The following is a 23659-nucleotide window of genomic DNA, read 5'->3' on the forward strand; positions in this document are numbered from 1 at the left end:
GAATCTTCTCTGAATTCTTTTATGTATGATTGGTTATCTTTGCAAGTCTCTTCGAATTATCAGTTTGGTTTGGCCTACTAGATTGATCTTTCTTGCAATGGGAGAAGTGCTGAGCTTTGGGTTCAATCTTGCGGTGTCCTTTCCCAGTGACAGTAGGGGCAGCAAGGCACGTATTGTATTGTTGCCATCGAGGATAACAAGATGGGGTTTTCTTCATATTGCATGAGTCTATCCCTCTACATCATGTCATCTTGCTTAAGGCGTTACTCTATTTTTAACTTAATACTCTAGATGCATGTTGGATAGCGGTCGATGAGTGGAGTAATAGTAGTAGATGCAGGCAGGAGTCGGTCTACTTGTCTCGGACGTGATGCCTATATACATGATCATACCTAGATATTCTCATAACTCTGCTCAATTCTGTCAATTGCTCAATAGTAATTTGTTCACCCACCGTAGAATACTTATGCTCTCGAGAGAAGCCACTAGTGAAACCTATGGCCCCCGGGTCAATCTTTATCGTATTGATCTCCTACTACTTAGTTATTTCATTTGATATTTACTTTGCCTTTATTTTACTTTGCATCTTTTGTCATAAAAATACCAAAAATATTATCTTATCATATCTATCAGATCTCACTCTCGTAAGTGGCCTTATAGGGATTGACAACCCCTATTTGCGTTGGTTGTGAGGATTTATTTGTTTTGTGCAGGTACGAGGGACTCGCGCGTAGCCTCCTACTGGATTGATACCTTGGTTCTCAAAAACTGAGAAATACTTATGCTACTTTGCTGCATCATCCCTTCCTCTTCGGGGAAAACCAACGCAGTGCTCAAGAGGTAGCAATGCATTGCTCTGTTTAACTATATGACCTCTATTGTTGAATCATGCACAATATGTGTTCAATGGGGCGAACGTCTCTATGTACAGTATGGATTGTCTGGTTCAAAGTTCCTTCAGGCAATGTCATTATATTTAGTGTTTGATTGTAAGCATGTTGAATTAACAATCAATGGAAATCTTAAACTATTTTGATATGCTTTATTCCATATACTATTTTGGTATAATATTTTGCTAAGTCTTCGTAATGAAGATATTATTGATAGTCTGCTAATTCTTGTTTCACCTCAACATGCATGTACTTCTTGCAGGGTCACAATAGGAGATTCTTCTCTTCACCATCGAGGTTAGCAACATCTTTATATGGCTTATTCTATATTATCGTGCAATTTTCAAATAACATTGCAATATTTACGATCTCGTGCATGCAATTACATATGACATGGGTACAGATCCACGCTTTGACCCTTTTGTGTATGGGCCATGTGGCAATGAGGTATTCTTGAAATAGGGCCAAGTGAAGAGACTAAATAAGATTGTTGGGATAAACACACGGGAGATCTCAAACTCTTTGTTTGTGCATTATCCAAGACAACAATGAATTTCGAGATGGTAAGAAATATAGATTTTCCCCATTCACATTGTATTTGTAGACCATAATATCCGAATATTCCTGTTTTAGTAGTTTTTAAAGCAGTCCACTGAGGATTAGCTCTCAAACTACATGATTCCTGGTGAGGCGAGAAAAATTAAAGTATCCCACCAAGATTACCATGACAAAGAACTGTATGTCTTCCTCAAGATGGTGAAGGATGGGCAGGTAGTCATCACAAGGGGTTGGACTAAGGTTGTTAAATCCTTCCACATGAATAAAGGCACAATATGGGTCTTTCGCTTCTTCAACAACGAGAACAACCCAAATATCTTTCACTTCGCTCTTCATCATCTCTAAAGTTATTGTTGCTAAGTGTTTAATGCCAAAATGGTGCTAGTTGTTGTATTTTGATCATTTCACTTAGTTTGATGCTCGTAATTCTTGAACATATGTTGTATGTGTGTTGATATATGTGAAATACGTTCAGTTTCTTGCCTTCAAGTTGACATGTATTTTCTGGTGTATTAGCTATTGCAGTAACTAAATCATATAGAATCTAATAGCCTACTGTTGGACATAAATTGCACACGGTTCTTGATGAAAAGTTGCCAGCCCCGAACTCTAATGACGCACATGTTTCGTTTAAACAGCTTGACTGCGATAGACAAGTTCATCGTACACATTTGTACAAAGATAATCATGTGCTAGTGGCATCCACATTACACACAGTTAGTCATGAAAAACTGTTTTCAAACTACAATAACATCGTACACAATTGATACTTGATAATTGTCTGCGATGCATCATCTTTCACAAACTATTTTATCTTATGCAGCGTGTGCCAATCTCACAAGAATCACACATGAGTACACTTTGCGGCCATTTGGAAACCACCACGCATCACATACATTTTCTCTTTGGTCAATGATGGACCCCCCCCCTCCTATTCCGAACCCACTCAAGCACATGGTTCTGGAAACTATGTGCGCTTGGGTCCGAACCATGTGAATATCCTTAAACTGTAATAGTGATATGCAGGCACAACGGTGGTGGTCACATGTCATGCCTTGGGTGCTCGCTGGCAACTCAAATGGAGTTTCATCTATTGTGAGGGGAACGGCCATAGCAAGAGGGTGTTCGTGATGCTAGTAGCACCGTATGACATTGATGAATAAGGGGTCCACCAGTGGTTCTTCGCTGGCATCTAGCACTTTAGTGTCTCCAACAGTATGGTGAATGTTGCAATATGACTCGTGCCGGTGTGGAATGGTAGTGGTCGGTTCCACACCGAGATATGGACAGACCCCTAAAGCCAGTGGCAATGGTCTAAGGTGGAAAGATGTCCCACCAATCTATTTGTACCCTTTTGTTTTGACATGGAATGCCAGCGGATGCGACTATCGAACAATCTGTCATCGGTGTGTTGATTAGAACACGCTTCAAGTTCGGGTGAAAACTCTTATCTTGACCTTTATAGGTCGGGCTCAGCCGTGACGAATTTGCGTTGTTACCTTGTTGAAGAGGTGTCTACTTGCTATTGTGTCGATATTCATTGCTAGTCTCTACAACTAGGATGAAAATCTTTGTCTAGACTGTGATAATGATAGTGCCAGGACGTTTATATCTTCTTGAAAGTGTTGGTTGCGGAAGAAGTAGATTTAGTTACATTTGTTAATTTCATACTCCCTTCATTTCATAATGTAATGCACCCGTGTTTTTGATATTTAAGTTTAATCAATAAATTTAACCAACATGGACGACTGCGACGGAAGCAAGGGAGTATCTTATAATGGTTCGCCGCGATTGACTTTATTTTGTATATTATTTAATAATTAATATAAGTGGCAATGTGCATCACAATAATACAAAAGTCAGGATTCTAACCATCTGTACAAATTCAAAAGAATAAGAAAACCACTTGTTCCCTCCATCAATCGTTGACGACAGGGCAGATTTCTCCTTGGGACACCATTTTCTTTGGACATCACAAACTAAGCCCTTTTGTTTCAGGACTTTGAAACAATCCCATCACTATACACATGAACATCGGGCGCAACGAAAAGTTACTCCCATCAATCCATATTAATTGTCGCTGGTCTAGTATAAAGTTGTACTAGACCAGCCACGATTAATACTAAAATTCTGTACAAGTTTCGCCATCTTCTTCCTCTTCTTCTTCGGGTAAAAATTCCAAGACTGAATCTCAAAACGTCCTCATATCTTCATGTTGGCGTACATGATGAGCTGGAGCTCCTTGACGCAGTCCTGCATGGCCGGCCGGCCGGCGCTCTCGAAGCACACGCAGCGCGCGGCGAGGCCCGCGAACATGGACACCGACTCCAGCGTGTACGACCCCTTGCCCATGTCCCTGTCCACCACCTTGCGCAGCTTCTTCCGGTCGCCCACCATCTGGTGTATCTGCAGAGCACGAGCCGGACAGTCAGAATCAGCCGAGGGCCGGCAGCGCCGGGGACGCCGGCGAGCGCCGGACGATGCAGGTGGGGCAGCCGGCAGAGAGGGAGAGAGAGAGTACCTTGACGATGAGGTTCTGGTCTTGAGGCCCCTGGCTGAGATCAATGGCGCGGCGGCCGGTGAGCAGCTCCAGGAGGACGACGCCGAACGCGTACACGTCGCTCTGCAGCGTCAGCTTCCCCGTCTGCACGCGAGATGGAAGAATCCCCATTAGTGTCTCCAGGAACCCGACCAGCACGGCGAGTTCTGCAAAAATGGTGGGCATTACCAGCGCGTACTCGGGGTCGAAGTAGCCGAAGGTGCCGAGCACCCTGGTGGTGGCGTACAGGTCCAGGTCCTGCGGCATGAGCTTGGCGAGCCCGAAGTCGGAGATCTTGGCCTCGAAGTGGTCGGAGAGGAGGATGTTGCTGGACTTGAAGTCCCGGTGGACGACGGGGACGCCGACGGCGGTGGTGGAGTGCAGGTACGCGAGCCCCCTGGCGGCGCCCAGCGCGATCCGCAGCCGCTGCCCCCACCCCATCCGCACCTCGCCGCGGATGCCGTTGAGCACGTCCTGCAGGTTGCCCTTGGGCATGAACTCGTAGACCACGAACCGGTGCTTCCCGTCGGCGCAGTAGCCGATCAGCGTCACCAGGTTGGGGTGGTCCAGCCGGCTCAGGATGTCGATCTCCACCCGGAACTCCCTCTCGCCGTCCGCCTGCTTCGCCGTCGGCAGGTCCATCTTCTTGATGGCCACGATCTTCATCCATTCACAGCAGCAAGAACGCATTAGTTGGACCGAAACCAGGCATACCGAGGTAGGTGGTGACAGATTTACAAACTGGGAGGGAGAATGAAACATCGCATTCGGTGCTACTAATGACATATCATTGGAATTTATTGGTGTTTGATCGTATTTGACTGGTGGTTGGCAGATGCTTTTCTTGACATGGATGCCGAGAGCAAATGTCACACCACTCTGATCTTGGCTGTCTGCCGGACGTGATTATCACGTTCAGGTCAGGGGTGTGTGTGTCCTACAGCACTTAATCAATGGGACAAATGCGTCGAACCAAAGAGGAAGTTCTCTTCCCAACAGAATCATTGGTGCTAACACTAATGTAATCTGAAGAACACACATAAAAAGCTAAATGACAAAAACACCACAATCTTCTGAAATTGAGGGACGTATCTGCTTTCAAAGTGTTCAGACTCTGCCCATACTCAGTAATCTGAAAACTGTACCAAGAGACAAAACAACAACATCATCTGAAGTTGAACTTACCTGCCCGTCTTTGAGCACGCCCCTGTAAACCCGGCCGAAGCCGCCCTTGCCGATGAGGTTCTTGTCGCTGAACATGCCGGTGGCCTCCTCCATCTCCTTGAGGGTGAACACCATGGAGCAGTTGCGCTTCCTCGGCGCCGGCAGCGGCAGAGGCTCCTTCACCTGCCACAGCTCGGCCGTCTTGTACACCCCTGCAGAAGCAGAAATCAGATGAGATGATCAAATTCCTCATGCCAAGCCTTAGATGCTGCACTGAAGAAACATATGATCATATACAGTGACAAATGACTCTGCCGACAACAACAAAGTGTGAAGGAAACAGAGGGCTGCACTCACAAGGATTCAACTGGTCAAGCGATTTGCTTCTCCTCCTCTTGTTCCACGTCGAGACTATGTTGTTGAACATCTTGAGATTACTGTCCAAGGCTTTCTGCGGTCTGCGCCTTCGTCGTTGTCGTCACAACTTTTTTGCTTGTAACCAGAAGTATCCAATTCCAATATACCTTTCCTTGATCAAAGGTTCAAAGATATTCCTTGCTCCAGTCAGCCCAAGGCACACAGTCTCCCCTGCACCTCCTTTGTAACAAAAGGCGCATGTGCCGGAAGAATGGCTGCCACTGCAAGTATCAGAAATTCAGAACCATGGCAGAGAAATCAATCCCAGCGCCACCTAAAAGCAAAGCACACGATGAACAGGACAAAGCAGAACACACGAGACAAGGCTGCACCTGAACCGATCGTGAGACCTGAATGCACGGCGCGGCGAGGCTTCACCGGACGGAGATGAAGAGGACAGGAGGAGGAGAGGACGAGACAAAGGGGTGCGTGCAGTGCAGTACAGGCGTGTGCGAAGGATTCAGAGATAAGAACCTAGGGAGATAAGATGGTTGATCTCTTGGGAGCTACGTAGCTAGGAGGAGACGCGCCACCTAGAGGCTCCTACTAGCGTTGGCAAAGAAGTAAAGGAATGGGCAGCAAGCATGCTTGGAGTAGCAAAGCGTGTGGAGGAGGAGGGTGCTTATGTGCCAAGAAATGCCCGGATCCAAACGGACGATGGGCCAGTGATCACTGGCCGATCAGCAGTGTGAGATTGCGATCAGCTTTGCCGGCGAAGGCGGAAGCCGGGGAGGGAGCGAGAGCTGGGTGTCAGTTGTTCCTTGCAGTTTGGTGGATTGGAAGGAGGGCTCATTGGTTAAATGGTTGGTGCATTGCAAAGGGGAAATGGTTGAGCGGAACTTGGAGGGATGGTGAGTGATTGGGACGTCGGGGAGGAAGAAACGGAGGGCCTGATGGCGACCATGGACTGAGGAGCGGTGGTAGAGGTGGCGGTGGTTGCGATGTAGCCGTTGCCAAAGAAGCTTTTCTCCCTTCTGAACCCGCAGAAATCTTCATTTGCGTGTGTGTGTGCATAATATTCTGCATGATCTCATGACTCATGTAAGCTTGCAACCCAACTGGTTGTTATGCGCTTTTGAGTTTCGGTTAAAGGGGAGGGGGGATTAATCCTGGGCTTGATTTGGACGCGGTGAAACGACGGGTGGAGAGGGAGAAGAAAGTGTGCTGCTTAAGCATTTTTCATGCGCGGTTTCGCCGATGGCAACGTGCCGTGGGGCGTTATAGGTGGGAGGTTGGTGGTCGCCCGCCGAGGCTTCAGCGACAAATCACCAAACTTGCCACTGATCAGAAAACTGCCGACGGGAAAACCAGAGGATTAGGGCTAGTCAAGGTGAAACAAGTGCGGTTTGGTTGTGATGTTTACATGGAAGTGCATAGGGCCGGAGCAGCCTAGTTAGTGGCTCTGACGTACTGGTCGGTTGATAAGGTTAGGTTTGGATCTACCGATCTAGCGAGACGAGTTCGAGCAACCATATATTATATTTTAGGCTTTTAGCCACTTATCTCAAATCCGGCCTAGCCTGATGTGCAGAGTTTATTTTTGAACACAGTACAATCGAAATCGTTCACATACACGAGCATATAATCACATTTATGAACACACGTACGTATATCCTATTCCTATGAACACCTCCGAGAGGCCGAGCCGGCATGTCATCTTGAGATTTTACGAAGTCAGCACACGCACCTCGCAGTCGACGGAAACATCTCCTCCCGCAGAACATCGAAAGTCTAAAATAAATCCAGAAATAATGTGAGTCCTGATGGGCTTTGGATACCACTATCCTCCTAGTCATTCAACTACAGGTTAGTTTGCCTAATGTGCAGAGCTAGGTACTTGTGAAGGCTACATAGAAGAAACTATGTATCATTTTAGGTTTCTTTGTGGAGCTAATTATTTTTTTAATTAAAGAAATATAGAGAGCTGAGTCCAGTTTTTATTAGATAAGGAGGTTGAACCCTGGCCTCTGCATTGAAGGATCCACACAACTATTTTTTATTAAATAATTCAACAAAGTCTTACAAATACAATATAAAACGTTGATCCATTGAAGCCATTTTATAAGTGCCGCCACACCTATAAGCTTGATGATGACGGTGACCATGATTATGGTCGCATGTCCTGACTTTACACCTAGACACGTCATCTAAAATCGAAGCACCGATCCAGCAGACCCTTAGCGCGCATCGCATGCGCTCGCTCTAGAAGTCGTCACCGCCATCTTCCATGAACCCATCTTCAGGACAGGAATAGAGCATAGACCTAGGCAGGCCTGTCGTTGATGCCATCACAATGCCAGACGGCGCCAACGTCCTGCGCGCATCCATCAACATGAGTCCATCGCTGAGACCCCGCTGCACCACGTCGCTGGGAATCGCCGTCTTCGACTCGGAAGAAACCACGCCATTCCACCTCAGTACACCTACAGCCAACATTTGCTCCAAAAAACAATGCCCCGGGAGGGAGAACGACCCCGCACTCTGCCATCGTCCGATCCGAAAGACCCGGATTTAGGGTTTCCCCAAACCAGCCCAGGTGGGAAATCAAGAGCTGCAGCAATGATGCCTTCCTCAAGGTAATAGCGCAAATACGCCGCCACCGTCCGCCATGGCCAAAGTCGGCGCAGTTTTCACCGGCAGCCACACCTCCCGAACCCGCAGTCAGCTAGATCGCCACCAACTGTGAGGTCAGTGTCGCCGCCATCATCCGGAGCCACCACCCTGACTTTCGATCTATATACACCATAGGGTTGCGATTCTCCCCCATCTAGCGTCGTCGACGCCGGAGAAAGCTCCGGCCGCCACGCGCCTCCTGCGACAAACCGGGTTGGGTATTCCATGATCTCGCGCACCCAGGCACCATCACAAGGAGCCGCCACCCGGCAGAAGGGATGTCGTCACGGCGGTGTCAGAGCCGCTGCTCTAGGGTCCTCTCCAATGTTGTTTTTCCTTTTCCTTTCCTCCAATTTGCAATTTTCTATGAATAATTCTACAAACTAACTGAAGGACGCAACTGATAGATGAGAAGACTTGTGCAAGAGTTTATCACATGTCGCAACATCTTGCCCAATAGATTTTCCATGTAATCATCATGTGTTTCGTCATGTTTATTTGGATTATTTGTTCACCTAGACCATGTGTTGCGTCTGAATTTGAATTTGAATTTTTTTAGATAATGAGTTTGAAGTGTTTGCGTCATAAATATCAAGGTTTGAATTAACATGTTATGGGGGTTTATGTTTGTCAAAAGAAGTGAGAAATAGCAAAGTAAAACTTTCGGACACCTCCCAAAGCAAGGATCCTTTGGCAATTACATTTTGGTACGTTTTTTTATAATGGATTAGTGTTGACATTAGGATTATTATTATTTTTTGCTTTTGTGTTCATGAACCAAAACTGGATCTCACTCATTCTTCGAGGAACAAAAGATATTGTTATTTACCAAATGATTTGCAATTTGTAGTTATCTTTTTATAGGGCCGCCTATTACTATGTTGCTCTGGATTTTGTTTAAAATCAATGCATCTGAGTTTTCAGGTAACATGTTACAAGTTGCACACCTTTTGACGATGATGTGAATTTTAAGCCTCTTTCTTTCGTAGGATTCTAAAAATACAGTAAAGTAAAAAACGCATAAATCAAGTGGCGTGTCCAGTTGATCCAATAGATCAGAACAATACATCAATTTGGATAAAGGTGCTTGACAACACAAAATAAACACCGTGATTCTACCAAGAGATTTGAAAGTTTCTTTCAAAATAGAGTGGAGATAACTCATAAGGAACTTTTCAAAGGATTACAATTATGCAAATCAAATGACCGACCTAGGATAAATGACCTGGGTTTCAATTTTGAATCAAGGAGTTCCCATGGTTGAGTTTTTTTAGATCCGAGACAAGTGAGAATTAGGAAAAAAACTGAACAGAAAAGAGAAAGGTCAAATTCATCCTATTGAAACTAGGCTTGATCTCTGAGTGTGAATAACCCTAAGTTGATCGGTAGTAGCTGAAGTAGAAACTTCGAAGGTACTGGAGCTTAGAGAAACTCACACAAAAATTAGCCGCAGAGTGGATCTGGATAACTTTGGCTTAGGATCTGTTCTTGGAGTTTGAACCAAAGTATTTTCTTGTGCCCCTCTTAATAGTACAGTTGTTCTATACTCAATGTGAATCTTCGATTCACCAAAAGCCTAGGAAAATACATACTAAAAGCTTGAGTAATACAACCACTAGAATATTTGTTTATGGGGGCACCAATGATCTTCCACTTATAACCAAACCTGATACACCCTAACATCACATGCTAAACCTAAAATAAACTCAATGAAGTTTTAGTCATCTCAATGGTTTTATCATAAATCATCAAAAGAGACAAGGAATGAATATACACTTCACCATCCAATTCCTGAAATTTGAGCAGAGGAAACTTTAGTCCCAACTTTCACCACGATTCAAGGCCATTGACTGTTGCACCCCTTTCCATCCCACCGACCCCCCCCCTCTCTCTGACTGGCCGCAGCACTAACACCTTCATATCCCACTACCGAGTCGAGCCTCGAGCCACCGATGAGTAGCAAACAAATAGTCCATGCTATGCCCCCACCCTCCCTCAGAGGAATTGGTGTCGACCACCTTAGTCGCTTCTAGGCTCCTCCATTTCCGTGGTGCCCATCTCCGCATCCTAACCCGAGGCGCAACAAGCTTACGTGTCACGATCAGGAGCTTCAGTTAAGGCGAAGATTGACACTCGCGACCTCGAACCTCGACCCACGCCCGAACCTCCGGGGGCGTGCGATGCCCACTCCCACCTACAATCTATTCAACATAGCATCCACAGATTAATGTTTTATTTTCCTTCTCCTTTCCTCCAATTTGTGAATTTCTATGAATAATTCTACAACTAAGGAGTGATGCAACATGTAGATGGGGAGACTTGTGTGAAGAGTTTATGGCATGTTGCAATGTCTTGAGCAATATAATTTCCATGTATGGTCATGTGTTTCATCATGTTTATTTGGAATATTTCTTCATTTGGACCACATGTTGTGTCTGAATTTGTTTTTTTATATATTGAGTTTGAAAGGTTTGCATCATAAATATCAAGGTTTTAACTTTACGGAAAGGTAGTTGTAATGGGGTTTGTGTTTGCCAAAGGATAAGAAATAACAAAGGAAAACTTTTGGGGAATTAAGTGTTGGGATGGGTTTTATGACACCGTCCCAAATCCAGGATTTTTTGGCAATTAAATTTTTTAGTGGGTTTTTGGGAATGGATTAGTGTTGCCATTAGGATCAAATTTCTTTTGTTTTTTTAATTCATGAACTAAAATTGGATCTCGCTCAATCTTGGAGGAATAAAAATATATTGATTTCATAGTTATCCTTTAAAATAATAGTGTTGCCTATTAGTGTGTTGATCCGAATTTTGTTTAAAATCAATTATATTTAAATTTTAAATCATCTCATCAACTTTCAATCATCTGCACTTTCAGGTAACATGTTTACAAGTCGCACACCCTTAAAGATGTAAATCTTTTCTTTCTTTCTTTTTGACGATGATGTGAATTTTAAGCCTCTTTTTTCGGAGGATTCTAAAATTACAAGAAAGAAAGAAAGAAACGCATGATTCAAGTGGCGTGTCCACTTGATCATATAGATTCAAACACTACATGAATTTGGATCAAAAGATGTTTGACAACACAAAAGAAACAACGGGATTCTACAAGAGGTTTGAAATTTTTCCTTTAAAGTAGAGTGGAGATTAATCCTAAGAAAAAAATCAAAGGATTTCAATCATGCAAATCAAATGACCAACGTAGGAAAAATGACCAAGGATTCCAATCCTAAAGAAAACCCTTTGAATTGGCAGAAAACTGAAAAGAAAAGAGAAAGATCCAAGGTCAAATCCCTCCGGGCTCCACCAGCTCGGTTGGCACATCTGACACCACATACACGTTTCGCTTTTCCCGACTAACCCCAACCAACCCGCACCCTCGGATCCCAATCGGACGGCCCTACAACCACCCCTGACCACCCAAAGAGCGGCGGAACTCACCGGCGGCCGACTCCCCCTTCTCCTCCCTGCAAACCGCTGTTCGGAAAAGCGTATCCCCCTTCCACCTTTTCCTCCCAGGCGACGCGAATGGAGAAGGGCTCCGGCGCCGCCGCAGGAAGCAGCGCGCGGCCGCCGCCGATGCCGCAGTTCGACGAGTTCCCGTTCGAGGGGAAGAAGCCCGTCAAGAACCCCTTCGTCCCCATCGGTACGCCCCGCGCGCGTCCCTCGCTATGTTATACAGGATCGTGGATCGATCGATCGCCTCGTCGTAGGTTCGGCCGGGTCTTATGTTTGGCCGGGTCACTTTGTGAGTTCGGAATTACGTGCCAGATTTCGAGCTCCTGTTTTACGATGTTAGGACAGCGATTGTTGGGATCTTTGGGCGTGGATGGATAGTGACGAATCTATGGCTGGTGTTACCAAAGATCGTGCGTGCTATTTTAGTGGTACTGGGGTCAAGAATAATCTAGTTTGGGGTTCATAAAATATTAGCTGTGAAGAGTTAAATGGTGTCATGTCGTGTAAGACTGAATGATGACTGTCTTGCCAAACTGCGCTGGTAATATACAGTACTTCTGTAAATCATGATATCTAGTCAGCTTTTTGTTAGTAACTGTGAACTGCCCTGTGAAACTGTGAAGAGATGGTGAAAATAGAAACTAGTTGGGATGGTACTCTCAACATCCTGCTTCAGTAGCCATCTGTCGAAACCTTTATTTTCGTGACCCGTTGGAGCTTTAGATTTCATTAGCATGAGGGCAATATCCCGTGATGTTTAAGAGTTTGACTTGAATTCGCGGGCAACTATCACATTTCCCATTCCATGGGCAACATACACACTTCAGATTTATGGTGGATTAGATATAGACTGGAGTATTAGAGTAACTTTGGTATCGGTGTAGCAGACTTTAACTTAAAAATAACAATTAGTTCTTGGCGGCTGTCTATGAATCACCGACTGATAATGGGAGCGTTGTAAATGTATAGAGTAGGATAATCATAGTTTGTCATTCTAGATGTGCATTGTGTGTATCAGCTGCTTTGTGTTGTACTGTATATATTTTTTAGAACACGACACTTATATAGATTAAGTCACAGCATTACAATCGTTTTTGGTCAGCTCCAACACGCAGGGAGGAACTGAACCAACCAACACACCAGAACTGCATTCTCTAGTACAGAACTTTGCGGTCGAATGTGCTAGCATATTGCTGTGCACAGCTCATGGGTAGTTTACCCTTATCTCAGTGAGGTAGTAGTCTAGATATGCTGAGCCCAGTGAGGTAGTTCACTTCGGATGTGCGTCAAGAATGCTGAGAAATCAGCACAGCACATGTCCAAGAGACTCATGACGTTGATTTTTGGATGGTTCATATGTTTGTGATCTTATAAAATTGGCTTCTCAAGTTCCTCTTTTTTGTGAGCCAGGGGAGAAGCAACTTGGCTTCAACATTTAATGATCTTAATATGTGTAGCTGTGGAAGTATATCGTCACTTACTACTGTTGCTAGGGTGTATCAGAAGAGAGGCAATGGTGTGACCATTGAACTATTTGGTGGAAATGAAATGAGATAGGTGGGATAGTCAAGGAAAATCAGGCTCACTGTCCAAAGATAGACTATGTGAACTTCAGTCAATGTAGGACAGATGTAGTTGATATGCTGTGCTTATGGAATAAAGAATAGATGTTTAAGGGGTATTATGCATTAGAAAGGAGGATGTGCATTACCCTGTGAATCACACTCCTCTTAAGCATCATATCCTTCATTCACTTTGAAGTTGAGATGCCCTTATAAATTTAACAAAGCCTAACTGCCTGACAGTCTTAAGGATTATTTTGGCTTATATATGAAGCTTGAAGCTTCTTCAAGGGGTTGTTAATTATAGAATAATAATTATATGTCAGCTATGTGTAACTGTATTGTTGTAAATGATTAGTAGCAAGTCCTAATAGCTTCCAGAACACTTTTGACCTTCTCATATCTTGCTTTGCTCAAATCTAATTCAAAATTTCGAAATCTTATGTGAAGCTGCATATTCTGGATCCTGCAATCATGTTTATTGTTTGTATGTACATGCTGAGTATAACATTGATTTTCTGGATTGAACATTAAGTATAACATTGCTTTATGTTTGCCCTTTGATGTGTGCTACTTATGCCAAAGCAAATGGAAACTTGGGTTGGGATAAGACTACTAGGGGTGCTAATTCATCTATGTACCTTGTTTTGTTCTTCAGTGTGTAACCTACCTTCTATTTCAGGTGCATTGGTCACTGCGGGCGTCCTGACAGCTGGCCTGGTCAGCTTCCGGTACGGGAATTCTCGGCTGGGTCAGAAGCTGATGAGGGCCCGTGTGGTTGCTCAAGGCGTTACGGTTGCTCTGATGGTCGGCAGCGCATACTACTATGGTGACCAAATCAAGCTGTTCAAGAAAGGGTCTAGCCCATGAACTTGACTGGATAGTGGTTGTGGTGTACGGAATGGCATATCTTATGTACTGAAGTTTCACCTGGGGCTCTGCTGTTCGATTGCCTCCTGGTCCTGGGGATTAACTATTGTCATTCACGCTTGGCTAACTAGAAGTAATTTTGGCGCAATCTCCAGGCTTAAGAATAAATCCTTTTATTTGTTGACTCCGCCCCAGTTGTGTGTTACTTATTGTGTTCTGCAGTCAAGCGTTTTTCTCTTGTTCCTCAGGGGACATCTGATAAAACTGGAATGATATAAGATTAGCATGTCCCCTATGCAAGGATGACACGCACAAATATTTTCCTCGTGCACCGGAGCTGAACACAATGGGGTGACATGGCATGTTCTTTCTGTTCATCATGGTGAGCTGAACACCGGTGCTTGTCACTTGGACTACCTGGAACGAGAGGAATTCGCACATTTTTCTGCAAAAAAGTGCACCGACGCCAATTTTATTGTGCTTACTCAGCGAGGAGGCCATACTCGGCGAGGAGGCCAAACTTTGGATTACTGCAGGTGCAAAGAAAAGGGATTATTGTGTTGTGTGAGTAATTGCATGCCGTGATGGTGGATGTCTTGTAAAACTCTATTTCCCCTCTTATTTAATAGATGAGGCAAATCTTTTGCCGCCGTTTCAAAAGAAAAAGAAAAAAAAATGGTGCTGTGCAATGGAAATTGTCACTAGGTTTGCCATCAGTAGGAGTTCCTTTGGTGCACCCAGCCCTTAGGAATGAGCTGATGAGTAATTGGAGATTTTTTTTTTTGCGAGTAAATTGGAGATAATGATGAACAATGCATTGGTATCAGTTATATCAGCAAAATGGAAGAAATGCATTCACCGTTAAACAGAAATTAAAATACAGACACTCCTTCACTCACGCTTCGTCATCCAAATGGTACACCTGAACTCCAAAATGTGCAGACCAGACCACATCCACGCTTCATCAACTCTTGCTAAGTTTTTCAGTGCGGAGCAAGGGTGTAGGTTACGGTAGCAATGAACATAACAAATATCCAACTATACAACACTTCATTTGCCATAATAATTTGGCAATTGCCATCCCGACTATACAAAACACTTGACTACCAGCAAAAAGAAACCCTACCCATGGGATCTCATCAAATGTCATCTTCCGACGACAAAACAGATCCACATATATGCACAAGCCTGAAGAATGGAATCGGCTTTACATAACCCACCCATCTGTCAGTTCAGTCATATGTCGCCCTCCCACCAGAAAGAATCATCTATAACTTGCATGACCACATGGCTCTCCATGTATACTTCCAGACGGAGTATGTCCCAGAACATGTACCGCCAGACTGGAAGCCACCACCCTGATGGGCAAAATACAGGAGATATAACTGGGCATTGACCCAGTGGACTATGGCTGGGTGTTGACCCAGTGGACTGCTCGCCCCTCGTGCGTTCTTCACAAATTATTATGAGGGACCTGGGTATCTCAAAGATTCACTTGTGCAATTAACATCATCTGTTTTCCAAACTGGCATACAGTCTCCGGGCCTCTTCCAAAGGATCCACTTGAACTATTTCATTAACCCAGAAATTCTGCATGTTGTGCACTGGATATACATCAGGAAGTTCCACATTTGATCCATTTATTGCACTTGCATCAAGGGCTGATGCGATAACATTCTGCAAAGATGTTAAAACTCATTAAACGGCGTTCATTCCAGCAATCCTAGAAGAGTCATGATAGATTCCCTCGTTCAACACCAACCCAAACAACAAATAGCATCTGGCGTGACTGAACTAATTGATGCGTATAGAAGTCACAACCAACAGACTGGCTACACACTTCCTAGAGTATAATGGTGCACAACAATTCTAGAAGTACAATGTCATTATGCCTATATATAATATAGTTTGTTTGCTAGATAACATATGCAACTGATGAAAGCTCAACCAAAGTTCTAATGTTCACTTGATAAAAGAAACATGAACTCACCAGAGTTCCATTCCGACAGGCATTGAGGACGATAAATTTCAAAAGTTCCTCTTCCAGGCTACTTAAGACATTACCAACATCAGATAATAATTCCAAGTCTCGACAAGAGATGTCGGGAGGAATTCCATAGTTCTTCACAATAACTTTTTTGTGCTTCTTCAACATTTTTTCTAGGCAAGAACCAAGAGTCCGTTGTATTTTTGCATTGTTTCTACCTTTTGAACACTTCAAATTAACAGAAGCATCCAGAATGGCAATTTCCTGCAGCCTAAGCAAAAGGTCAGCCCTTGCATCATCGGCCCAGCAACAGCACAAAGATGTTCCATTATCTGTTAAAAAGCAGAATATGTTATATAGATGATGCTTCATGTATAAAAGAAAAGCAAAACATCCCTTTGGATAAAATAACAAATTTGAATTTATGATATTGTTGCAGAAATACTAGAGTTGGCCTGCTCCTCTTACCAACAATTAACCCAGCTAGTGGAACTTTTACTTTTGGTATTTTACCCTGGTTAACTGATTCCGAAATTTGAGAATCATTTAAACAACTGTCCAACACCAAGAAATGGACAGTAACTACCTGTATTAACAAAAATGAGACGTCAAGTGCGAGAATGATTGAGCATACTGGAATGTCACAAACAATATCTGAACTATAATCATTCAGTGTTTGTCAAGCGTCAATGCGCCCAACAACGGTTAAGAGGTGGTGCAATTGAGACCTATACATGGGCAAAGTAAAAGCAGAATATAACCTACCCTGCAGTGGAATCGCATGGGCGTACAGTCTTTAAAATGCTTGTGGTGTGAGAGCAGACAAAGTGAAACTGTGCTCAGTGAATCATCCTTTAAGCCACCAGGCATGAGTGGGGAAGTGGCTCGTTCTCTATTCACTTCAATGTGACCAATGGATGTAACTTCAATGTATGTTACTGGGGTTAAAAGTACTTCACGGCTGTAGCCAGAAAACAAAAATTTAGACAGCCAAAAAGATGTTTTTTTAAATTTGCAGGACACAAAGTAGGTTGCGGCATTTCTTAAGATTCGGTTTCAACTTAGCACAATGTGGACAGGCCATCATATCTATTATCAGGAATAGCAAGATGAATTAACAATTATAATTATAATTCATCACATTTAACAAGAGACTTGACAAATTAACTTGATGTGTTTGGAAGAATAGTGTACCAAATTATTTTAGCAGTTGTCGATAAATAGGTCTTTTACACTAAAATTCAGGTCAGGCCTCACATTAGCTGCATATCAAGTTCCTGCATATAGCATTTCCCATTCTACACAGATTACTTCCCTTACAAATAATGAAAAGTAAAATTATTGGTTACCTAATGACCACCCTCCCAAAAACCAAATAAAAGATGCATCCTTTTCTACTGGTAATAGAGCACAACACCACTCTATCAAGGACATCCTCAGCTTAACCTCTAGTAGAAATCATGCAAATGCAGAGACCCTTTTTTGTCATCCAAGTCCCAACGTCAAATATACAAGCAATAGATATAACTCTACGGAAGACATTTTGTTTACAGCTAACTTAACATGAAAATGAAATATAAGATTTAGAAAGCTCAAAATATGTCATTTCAAATTTGCAGAGCACAAGGCATGTTGCAGCATTTCTTACGATCCAGTCACAATTTAACATTATGTGGACAAACCATCAGTACTATCAACATGATAATGAAATATAAAACTTAATGGTAAACCAGTAATGAAAGGAGCACAACACACTGTGTCAAGAGGACGCGGTGGAATGTCACTGCTGCCCCTGGTCCTATGCCAATGGGATAACAATGTTTGCTTAAGTATCCAGAGAGACGCACCTGCAATGAATGCCATTAAATTGAATGCCAAACTAAGCACTAATTGAAAATTATGACCTAGTCAATTACCGTTTGATTATCATCAGCAACATGGATACATATACTTCGCTTGTCGTTACCAGGCACAAGTCTTCGCTCCTTAAAGTCATGTGAATGGATATTTTCTACTTTCCCATGTAATGATATTAAATCTCCTTGAACAAGTTTTTGACTTTGCAAGTTAGAAGAACCAAAAGACTTTTTATGCATCATAATCTCAATGCATGAAGAGACACTAATAACTTCAATTGAGTAAGAGCCCAATCCATTCAATACATAACACATGATGTCATATACTTTCATCTTTTCGCTCAATGCTTCACAATAAAAATTCAAATGAAAATCCGAATATCGACAAAAGTCATTCCACGACTGTAGTAATTTTATCTCATTGTGGAAGGTATTTTTGGATAATGGCTCATCCACCCCCAATGAAGAAACTCCGATAGACCGATCTACGATACCCTGCTTGACGTTTATATTGCCATTAAAGGTAATGGCAAGGCTCCAAATTTTATCTTGAGAATCCAGTGAAATTTTACCACCTTGAAAACATCCACAGCCTTTCATGGCAAACCTCAAACTATCAGTGGGGCATTCGAGAAGATAGTAGCCACCAATCCGCAGAAACTGTTGTTTCATCAGGTAATTTAGTAATTGTAGCTATATATTAAGGTTAAATGTTGAAAGCAAGCTTCATCATAAAAACTATACCTGGTACTTAAACGAACATCCTTCCTTGAACTCCAATAAGATCCTTGATGGGCAACCTCGTTGTTCACCAACGGTATCAATTAGAACAGTACCATCTGACCCACAGGGATAGGTAGACACAAGATTGCCAGAAAGACTGGTAGTTCTGAAGCTTAGGGAGCATGGAATGTGACATGGTTTCTCCATAGACACTTTCGAATCAGAACGTGAACGAGTACTTGCCATTTTAAAGCTCTCGGCATCTTGATCAGGAAATTTTAAATTGTATGGCACTATCACACCCTCAGCATACAGGCCAGAACCTGGCATGTTCTTATGCTGAAATTGCAATGGCAAAATGACATAATGAGAACAGAGTCAGTTAGTCACTAATTGTGGGCATGATGATGCTAGAAACGCCAAGATTATCAGCAGAATGCAAAAAAAGTTTACTCACATTATTGACTGAGGGGAAAATGTGCGACACTTTCAGAAGGTGGAACAGCCTGGCAGAGTTATTAGTTTGCAAAGGAATTCGGGAGGGAGGGCCAATGTGGTTTAATTCACTCCAGTGGACTATAAGGTAGATCTTGAGATGATGCACTCTTTTTCGGTACGAGAGCTGCTGAAACACAGCCTTACAGGATAGTGGATCAGCAACACCATAATGATCTAGGTACGCCACTGGGCCTTCAAGGACTAATTTGCAATCATTTATCTGGGTGGCAATAGGATAATCAGATGCTGAACTTATAGCACAATAAAATGCTTGAGAACAATGTTAAATTAGCTATGTAGTTTATTTAGCACAAAGCAGAACATATAAAAAAGCCTAACAAGCTCAAAATGCTAATTGTGGAGGAAGACCAGTAGCACCATTTCCACTATACTTTTTCATTTCAGTTTACATAAATGTGAGAAACGTTAGTACAGCAAACACAAATACAGAAACTGTAAATGCTAGGAGTTGCTGAGAAATTTAGTATGAGTTATTCTGCCATATGCAAGACTTCTAATTTATAAAATTATATAATCTTGTGAACATGAGTTTCCATCAAACTGTACATACTATTCATCTCAGTTTACTGGTCTGTACAGAAAGTTAAACCAACAAATATGTGCCAAAAAAACTCCTAGTGCTTGAATGACTTGAGCCCTTGACCTTGATTAGGCAGGTTGATGCTTCATGATTTCTAGGCAAAATCCCATAAGTTGTATTTATATGAATTATTATTCTATTACAGAAAAGAATTATAAAAAATTGAACAGAACAGAGTTTTATTCATACTATAACATGTGTTGTACTATTTCTTAGCAGTAAGGTACTAAGGTCTTAGTTCTGACATTCAAGTTAGTACCATAAATGTTAATTTGATGAAGCCAATCGATAACTGACTTAAATCACGGCATGCATCACTTTTTTCTGAAGTGTCATACAGTAAATTATGACAATCACCTCATAGATGCCGTTCATGCAAACATTTGGCGGAAGATCAGGTATAATAACATCTATACATCCTGTGTCATCAACCAGCTGCAGCCTCAATGGCAGTGAGGACATCTGTATGCATCAAAGACACGGTCAGCAAGTGCATCAAAATCCAAGATCTTAACATTAGGTCATGAAACCAAGTAATCTACACAACTAACTTCGGCAGTTTGTACAATTAATATAAATAACATTTTTTTCCTCAAAGAAGACCCCAAGTGCATGTCATTTTGTATTAGAAGAAAGCATCAAGATGATGTGGGTCTTACAACGCAACCAAAGAAAGAAAAGGAAAGGGAAAACAGCAACAAAAACAAGCCTAGGCTAACCAAAACGAAAGGCAAAGGAAAGCAGAAATGACGAAACTGTAGACCTAGAAAGTCCATCTACAAGCCACATCTTTACTTCAGAAAGCCTTGTGGGAAGTTGAAACTGAAAGACATTCACTATCTCCCAGCCTATACTTTCAAAAGTCTAAACAAAATGACACTTGGCAACATGGTATCCTCAAATCAATTGACATAATATGTTTATAAACTTGTCTGCATGCAAATTACATTCAATAACAAGCCAGCAAAAGTAAAAGCATCTGCCAACAATAATACATGGACAGTTTATGACAAGCTTTCAGGATGCCACAACAAATGCAAAATATGAGTGTTCATCTATCTATATAAATTGATTAAGCGAGTTTTCACCTCCAATTGGTGACATGAATTTTACTTCTGGTACTTTAAAATGACAGATGGACTGAATAAAAAACGATATGATTATTTTTTAAGAAGATGCCATAAATTCTTAAGTGACCTTCATGCATCCCACTAATACAAGGCCCAGATCGCCAGTTGAAATTATCCTTCTGCTGGTACCAGGATGGGAAACCCCACCACATAGAAACTGGTTAGATCCCAGGTTCTTGCCCAGCTCTTCCGTGTCATTCCAAAATCTGAGCATCATTGATATCCACAATGATTCCACCTTGCAGATAAAATTGGCGAAGGGTATTGCCTAACCAAAAATAATTGGTAAGTGAATAAACAAAACCAAAACAAATTTTAGTTTTGTTCATACCGTGTACAATAAAAGGAGAAACCATTACCAATTTACAAGCTTCCAATTTTGATCCTGTGCTTGAACCGCCACAATCATGATTGCAGAATTTCATAAGGAAATCATGCTGCGCAACCAGATTCAGGTAAGCAATCCACACGGAAAATAGATTTTAAACAATGAGAAAGGGTTCCCGAAAGACCGTTTAGTCTACAAACATCCTTTATATATGTTTCAGGGGGAAATATTATGATGAGACTGAAAGGCTAGCAGAGCAAATATATATTGTGTCTTTTGAAAGGCAATAAGAAAGGTGGACTAGTTTACTTTACACTGTGAACCAAACAGCTGTTATGTACATGCAAAACAGAGCAACACTGCATTTATTTACTCGTTGTTTGAAACACATGTACTACTAATGAGCTTGCCTGAGGTTTGAAATCCTTTGAAGAGGGAACTTTAGCAGCATAGGTGTGAACCAATCCTTGCTTCTGTTGGTACCTTGCAGTTCAAGAGATTAAGTTAAATAAATTAGCAGGAAATGCAATGGGGCAATATGCTATTTACTCCAGTTAGCAAAGTTACATTTTTTGACCCCCAGATCTCTTTCTTGGAATCTAACTTGAATTTCTGTTTAAAGCATGATATCAGAAGTAACATCCTGTAAAATGATGGAACAAAAGATGACCATACCATGAGAACAAATATGCCCCTTTTCAATCATGGTAAACATATCATGGAGAAGTAGAACTATCATAAATTCATACCAAAATTTACCGGGCAGCTCCAAAAAGTTAACTGACTTGCCCAAAAGACCATCATTCTCTGCTCTTGTATGACATCTGCACCAACAGCAAAAACTGTTGAGTGATGCCAGTCACATAAGATACTGATATGCCAAAAGTCGCATCTTACTTCGAGTCCACCACAGAGAAAGCATTTATAGTAATGCTAGTTTTACTGCATGTTCCAAGTAGAACAACTGTCGTCCAAGCAAAATTTAGACGAACCACTCGGAATTTCTTCACAGAAATCTACAAAAGAACCAGAACAGTCAGACACACACTGGCATTTAAAGTTATTTAATAAAAAATGAAGAAATTGCAAACAAAAGTTCAAAACTGCAAATTAGCAACATACAACAGCACCAACTCGAAGAGAATGTGACGGCACAAGCCGGTTATCATCAATTAGCAGCCACGCGGTCTCATCCAGCTCAACCAACATACCCTGCATGTAGATTCCAGAGACCACCCCAGTGTACACCCCACTGCACTTCCCTGGCAACTCATCCAATGGTGGAACGCCAACATAGGATGGGCACCATGACACCATTGTTTCCGCTGATGACACCAACATGGTGTACGAGCCCTTCTTCCCAACGGAGACCATTTTTTTCTTCAGCCCCGTGACAGAAACCGGCCTGCCAATCAGTCGCACCAGCACGGGCCGCCATCTGCTTGCCAAATCCACAAAGTATACAAACTTCTCCATCTCAAACCTGTGACCGCGGTCAGATTCTGGCTGTGATACCTTGCACTGGTGGCACCCACAGCACATCATCTCCGCTATAAACCCGACCAAGTCACTCTTCTGTGTGGCATGCGGCACACTGAACACCACGCTCACCGACCTCACAACCCCAAAAACGCGGCCGCGGGTGGGTAAAGCAGGCTCCGCGTCTACGGAATTAAGCGGGATCGCTGCCAGGAAGCCAGGGGCATGGACCGGACCGGGCGCCTCTGCCAGGCGCCATCGGACTGCCTCGAGCACGCCGGCTTCGTGCTGGCGGACGGGGGGAAGGTAGTTCCAGGCGAGAACGAGGATCTCGCGGCCTATGGCGGCGGGGTTGAAATCGAGGAGGTAGCAACAGACAGAGGCGGCGGATGAAGGGTCGGAGAGGGACAGGCAGTGGTTGCGGCAGTCCGCGGCGGAAGGGAGGGAGAGGGTGCCGGCGAGGAGGACGGGATGGGGGATTGGCTCGAAGGGGGCGGTGGTAGGGGCAGGATTCGCGGCGGAGAGCTTAGGCTTTTTGCGGGGCTGTGAGGTGGAGGCGGCGGGGGAATGAGAGGGAGAGGGGGAAAGGAGGGAGGATGCACCAGTGGTGGGGCGGCGGAGGCGGAGGAGGTCGGCGACGGCGAGCCGGCGAGGGGTGGATGCCTCCGGCGGCGGCTCCATGGTTAGGGATTGGACTGCAGGGGATGTGTGGGTTTGGAAAGGAGGGAAGATGAGTAGGCGGGAAGTGAAACCGAGAACGAGGAGTCGAGTGGCGGTGTGCGGCCCACTTGATCGTGGGTTGACTGGTCAAATGAGCTGGGCCTCGCGTTTCACCGTGTTCAAAGCAACTCTTTTTTCTGAAAAAAGTAATTATTTTAACCAGTATAGACGCTCGTACATACATTTATCCTATTAACGCACGCATGTATACCCTACCTCTACAAGCATCTCTGAGAGGCTGAGCTAACACATCATCTTAAGATTGA

At 43.2% G+C, this 23659-nt stretch overlaps 4 protein-coding genes and 1 pseudogene across 6 annotated transcripts; 3 read left to right on the forward strand and 2 right to left on the reverse strand.

The window, feature by feature from the left end:
- Nucleotides 1–3311: 3311 nt before the first annotated feature.
- LOC125509179 (Protein kinase superfamily protein) lies at nucleotides 3312–6522 on the reverse strand. The gene is made up of 6 exons (XM_048674090.2): nucleotides 5901–6522; nucleotides 5509–5789; nucleotides 5173–5363; nucleotides 4177–4647; nucleotides 3970–4092; nucleotides 3312–3854 (listed from the first exon to the last, which is right to left on the reverse strand). The coding sequence occupies exons 2-6, from the start codon at nucleotides 5576–5578 to the stop codon at nucleotides 3651–3653; spliced, it is 1059 nt and encodes a 352-aa protein (XP_048530047.1). The 5' UTR covers nucleotides 5579–5789; nucleotides 5901–6522; the 3' UTR covers nucleotides 3312–3650.
- Nucleotides 6523–11558: 5036 nt separating this feature from the next.
- On the forward strand, nucleotides 11559–14255 carry LOC125509181 (RING-H2 finger protein ATL48). Its single transcript, XM_048674094.2, has 2 exons — nucleotides 11559–11826; nucleotides 13884–14255. Exons 1-2 carry the CDS (start codon nucleotides 11709–11711, stop codon nucleotides 14069–14071), a joined length of 306 nt encoding a protein of 101 aa, XP_048530051.1. The 5' UTR covers nucleotides 11559–11708; the 3' UTR covers nucleotides 14072–14255.
- Nucleotides 11838–12548, forward strand: LOC125509183 (uncharacterized). Its single transcript, XM_048674095.2, has 2 exons — nucleotides 11838–12103; nucleotides 12420–12548. Exons 1-2 carry the CDS (start codon nucleotides 12010–12012, stop codon nucleotides 12521–12523), a joined length of 198 nt encoding a protein of 65 aa, XP_048530052.1. The 5' UTR covers nucleotides 11838–12009; the 3' UTR covers nucleotides 12524–12548.
- Nucleotides 14256–14310: 55 nt separating the features above from the next.
- LOC125511710 (U6 spliceosomal RNA) lies at nucleotides 14311–14393 on the forward strand (annotated as a pseudogene).
- A 583-nt stretch (nucleotides 14394–14976) lies between these two features.
- On the reverse strand, nucleotides 14977–23425 carry CTC1 (conserved telomere maintenance component 1). 3 transcript variants are annotated; one of them, XM_048674093.2, is made up of 16 exons: nucleotides 22317–23425; nucleotides 22092–22210; nucleotides 21944–22018; nucleotides 21762–21837; nucleotides 21605–21667; nucleotides 21226–21303; nucleotides 20934–21134; nucleotides 20094–20198; nucleotides 19095–19355; nucleotides 18659–18976; nucleotides 17975–18574; nucleotides 17814–17905; nucleotides 16824–17019; nucleotides 16527–16644; nucleotides 16062–16390; nucleotides 14977–15748 (listed from the first exon to the last, which is right to left on the reverse strand). In XM_048674093.2, exons 1-16 carry the CDS (start codon nucleotides 23352–23354, stop codon nucleotides 15581–15583), a joined length of 3837 nt encoding a protein of 1278 aa, XP_048530050.2. In that variant the 5' UTR covers nucleotides 23355–23425; the 3' UTR covers nucleotides 14977–15580. The 3 variants fall into 3 exon arrangements, with proteins under 3 accessions (XP_048530050.2, XP_087382306.1, XP_087382307.1); XM_087526180.1 differs by having other exon boundaries at nucleotides 16527–16640; nucleotides 16820–17019; nucleotides 22317–23424; XM_087526181.1 differs by lacking the exon at nucleotides 21762–21837 and having other exon boundaries at nucleotides 16527–16640; nucleotides 16820–17019; nucleotides 21605–21677; nucleotides 22317–23423.
- Between the last annotated feature and the right edge of the window lie 234 nt (nucleotides 23426–23659).

This window comes from Triticum urartu, chromosome 5A (assembly GCF_056163025.1).
Source record: "Triticum urartu cultivar PI428250 chromosome 5A, HENAU_Tu73, whole genome shotgun sequence".
Lineage (NCBI taxonomy): Eukaryota > Viridiplantae > Streptophyta > Magnoliopsida > Poales > Poaceae > Triticum > Triticum urartu.

Coding starts and splice junctions, on each gene's coding strand:
- LOC125509181 (XM_048674094.2), top strand. CDS start 11,709: ATGGAGAAGGGCTCCGGCGCCGCCGCAGGAAGCAGCGCGCGGCCGCCG. Junction 11,827..13,883: donor GAACCCCTTCGTCCCCATCG/GTACGCCCCGCG, acceptor CTTCTATTTCAG/GTGCATTGGTCACTGCGGGC.
- LOC125509183 (XM_048674095.2), top strand. CDS start 12,010: ATGGATAGTGACGAATCTATGGCTGGTGTTACCAAAGATCGTGCGTGC. Junction 12,104..12,419: donor TAATCTAGTTTGGGGTTCAT/AAAATATTAGCT, acceptor ACTTGAATTCGC/GGGCAACTATCACATTTCCC.
- LOC125509179 (XM_048674090.2), bottom strand. CDS start 5,578: ATGTTCAACAACATAGTCTCGACGTGGAACAAGAGGAGGAGAAGCAAA. Junction 4,093..4,176: donor TCGACCCCGAGTACGCGCTG/GTAATGCCCACC, acceptor TCTCGCGTGCAG/ACGGGGAAGCTGACGCTGCA. Junction 3,855..3,969: donor ACCAGAACCTCATCGTCAAG/GTACTCTCTCTC, acceptor CGTGCTCTGCAG/ATACACCAGATGGTGGGCGA.
- CTC1 (XM_048674093.2), bottom strand. CDS start 23,354: ATGGAGCCGCCGCCGGAGGCATCCACCCCTCGCCGGCTCGCCGTCGCC. Junction 17,020..17,813: donor CACCGCGTCCTCTTGACACA/GTGTGTTGTGCT, acceptor TTCTGGCTACAG/CCGTGAAGTACTTTTAACCC. Junction 15,749..16,061: donor CCTGTCGGAATGGAACTCTG/GTGAGTTCATGT, acceptor ACATCTTTGCAG/AATGTTATCGCATCAGCCCT.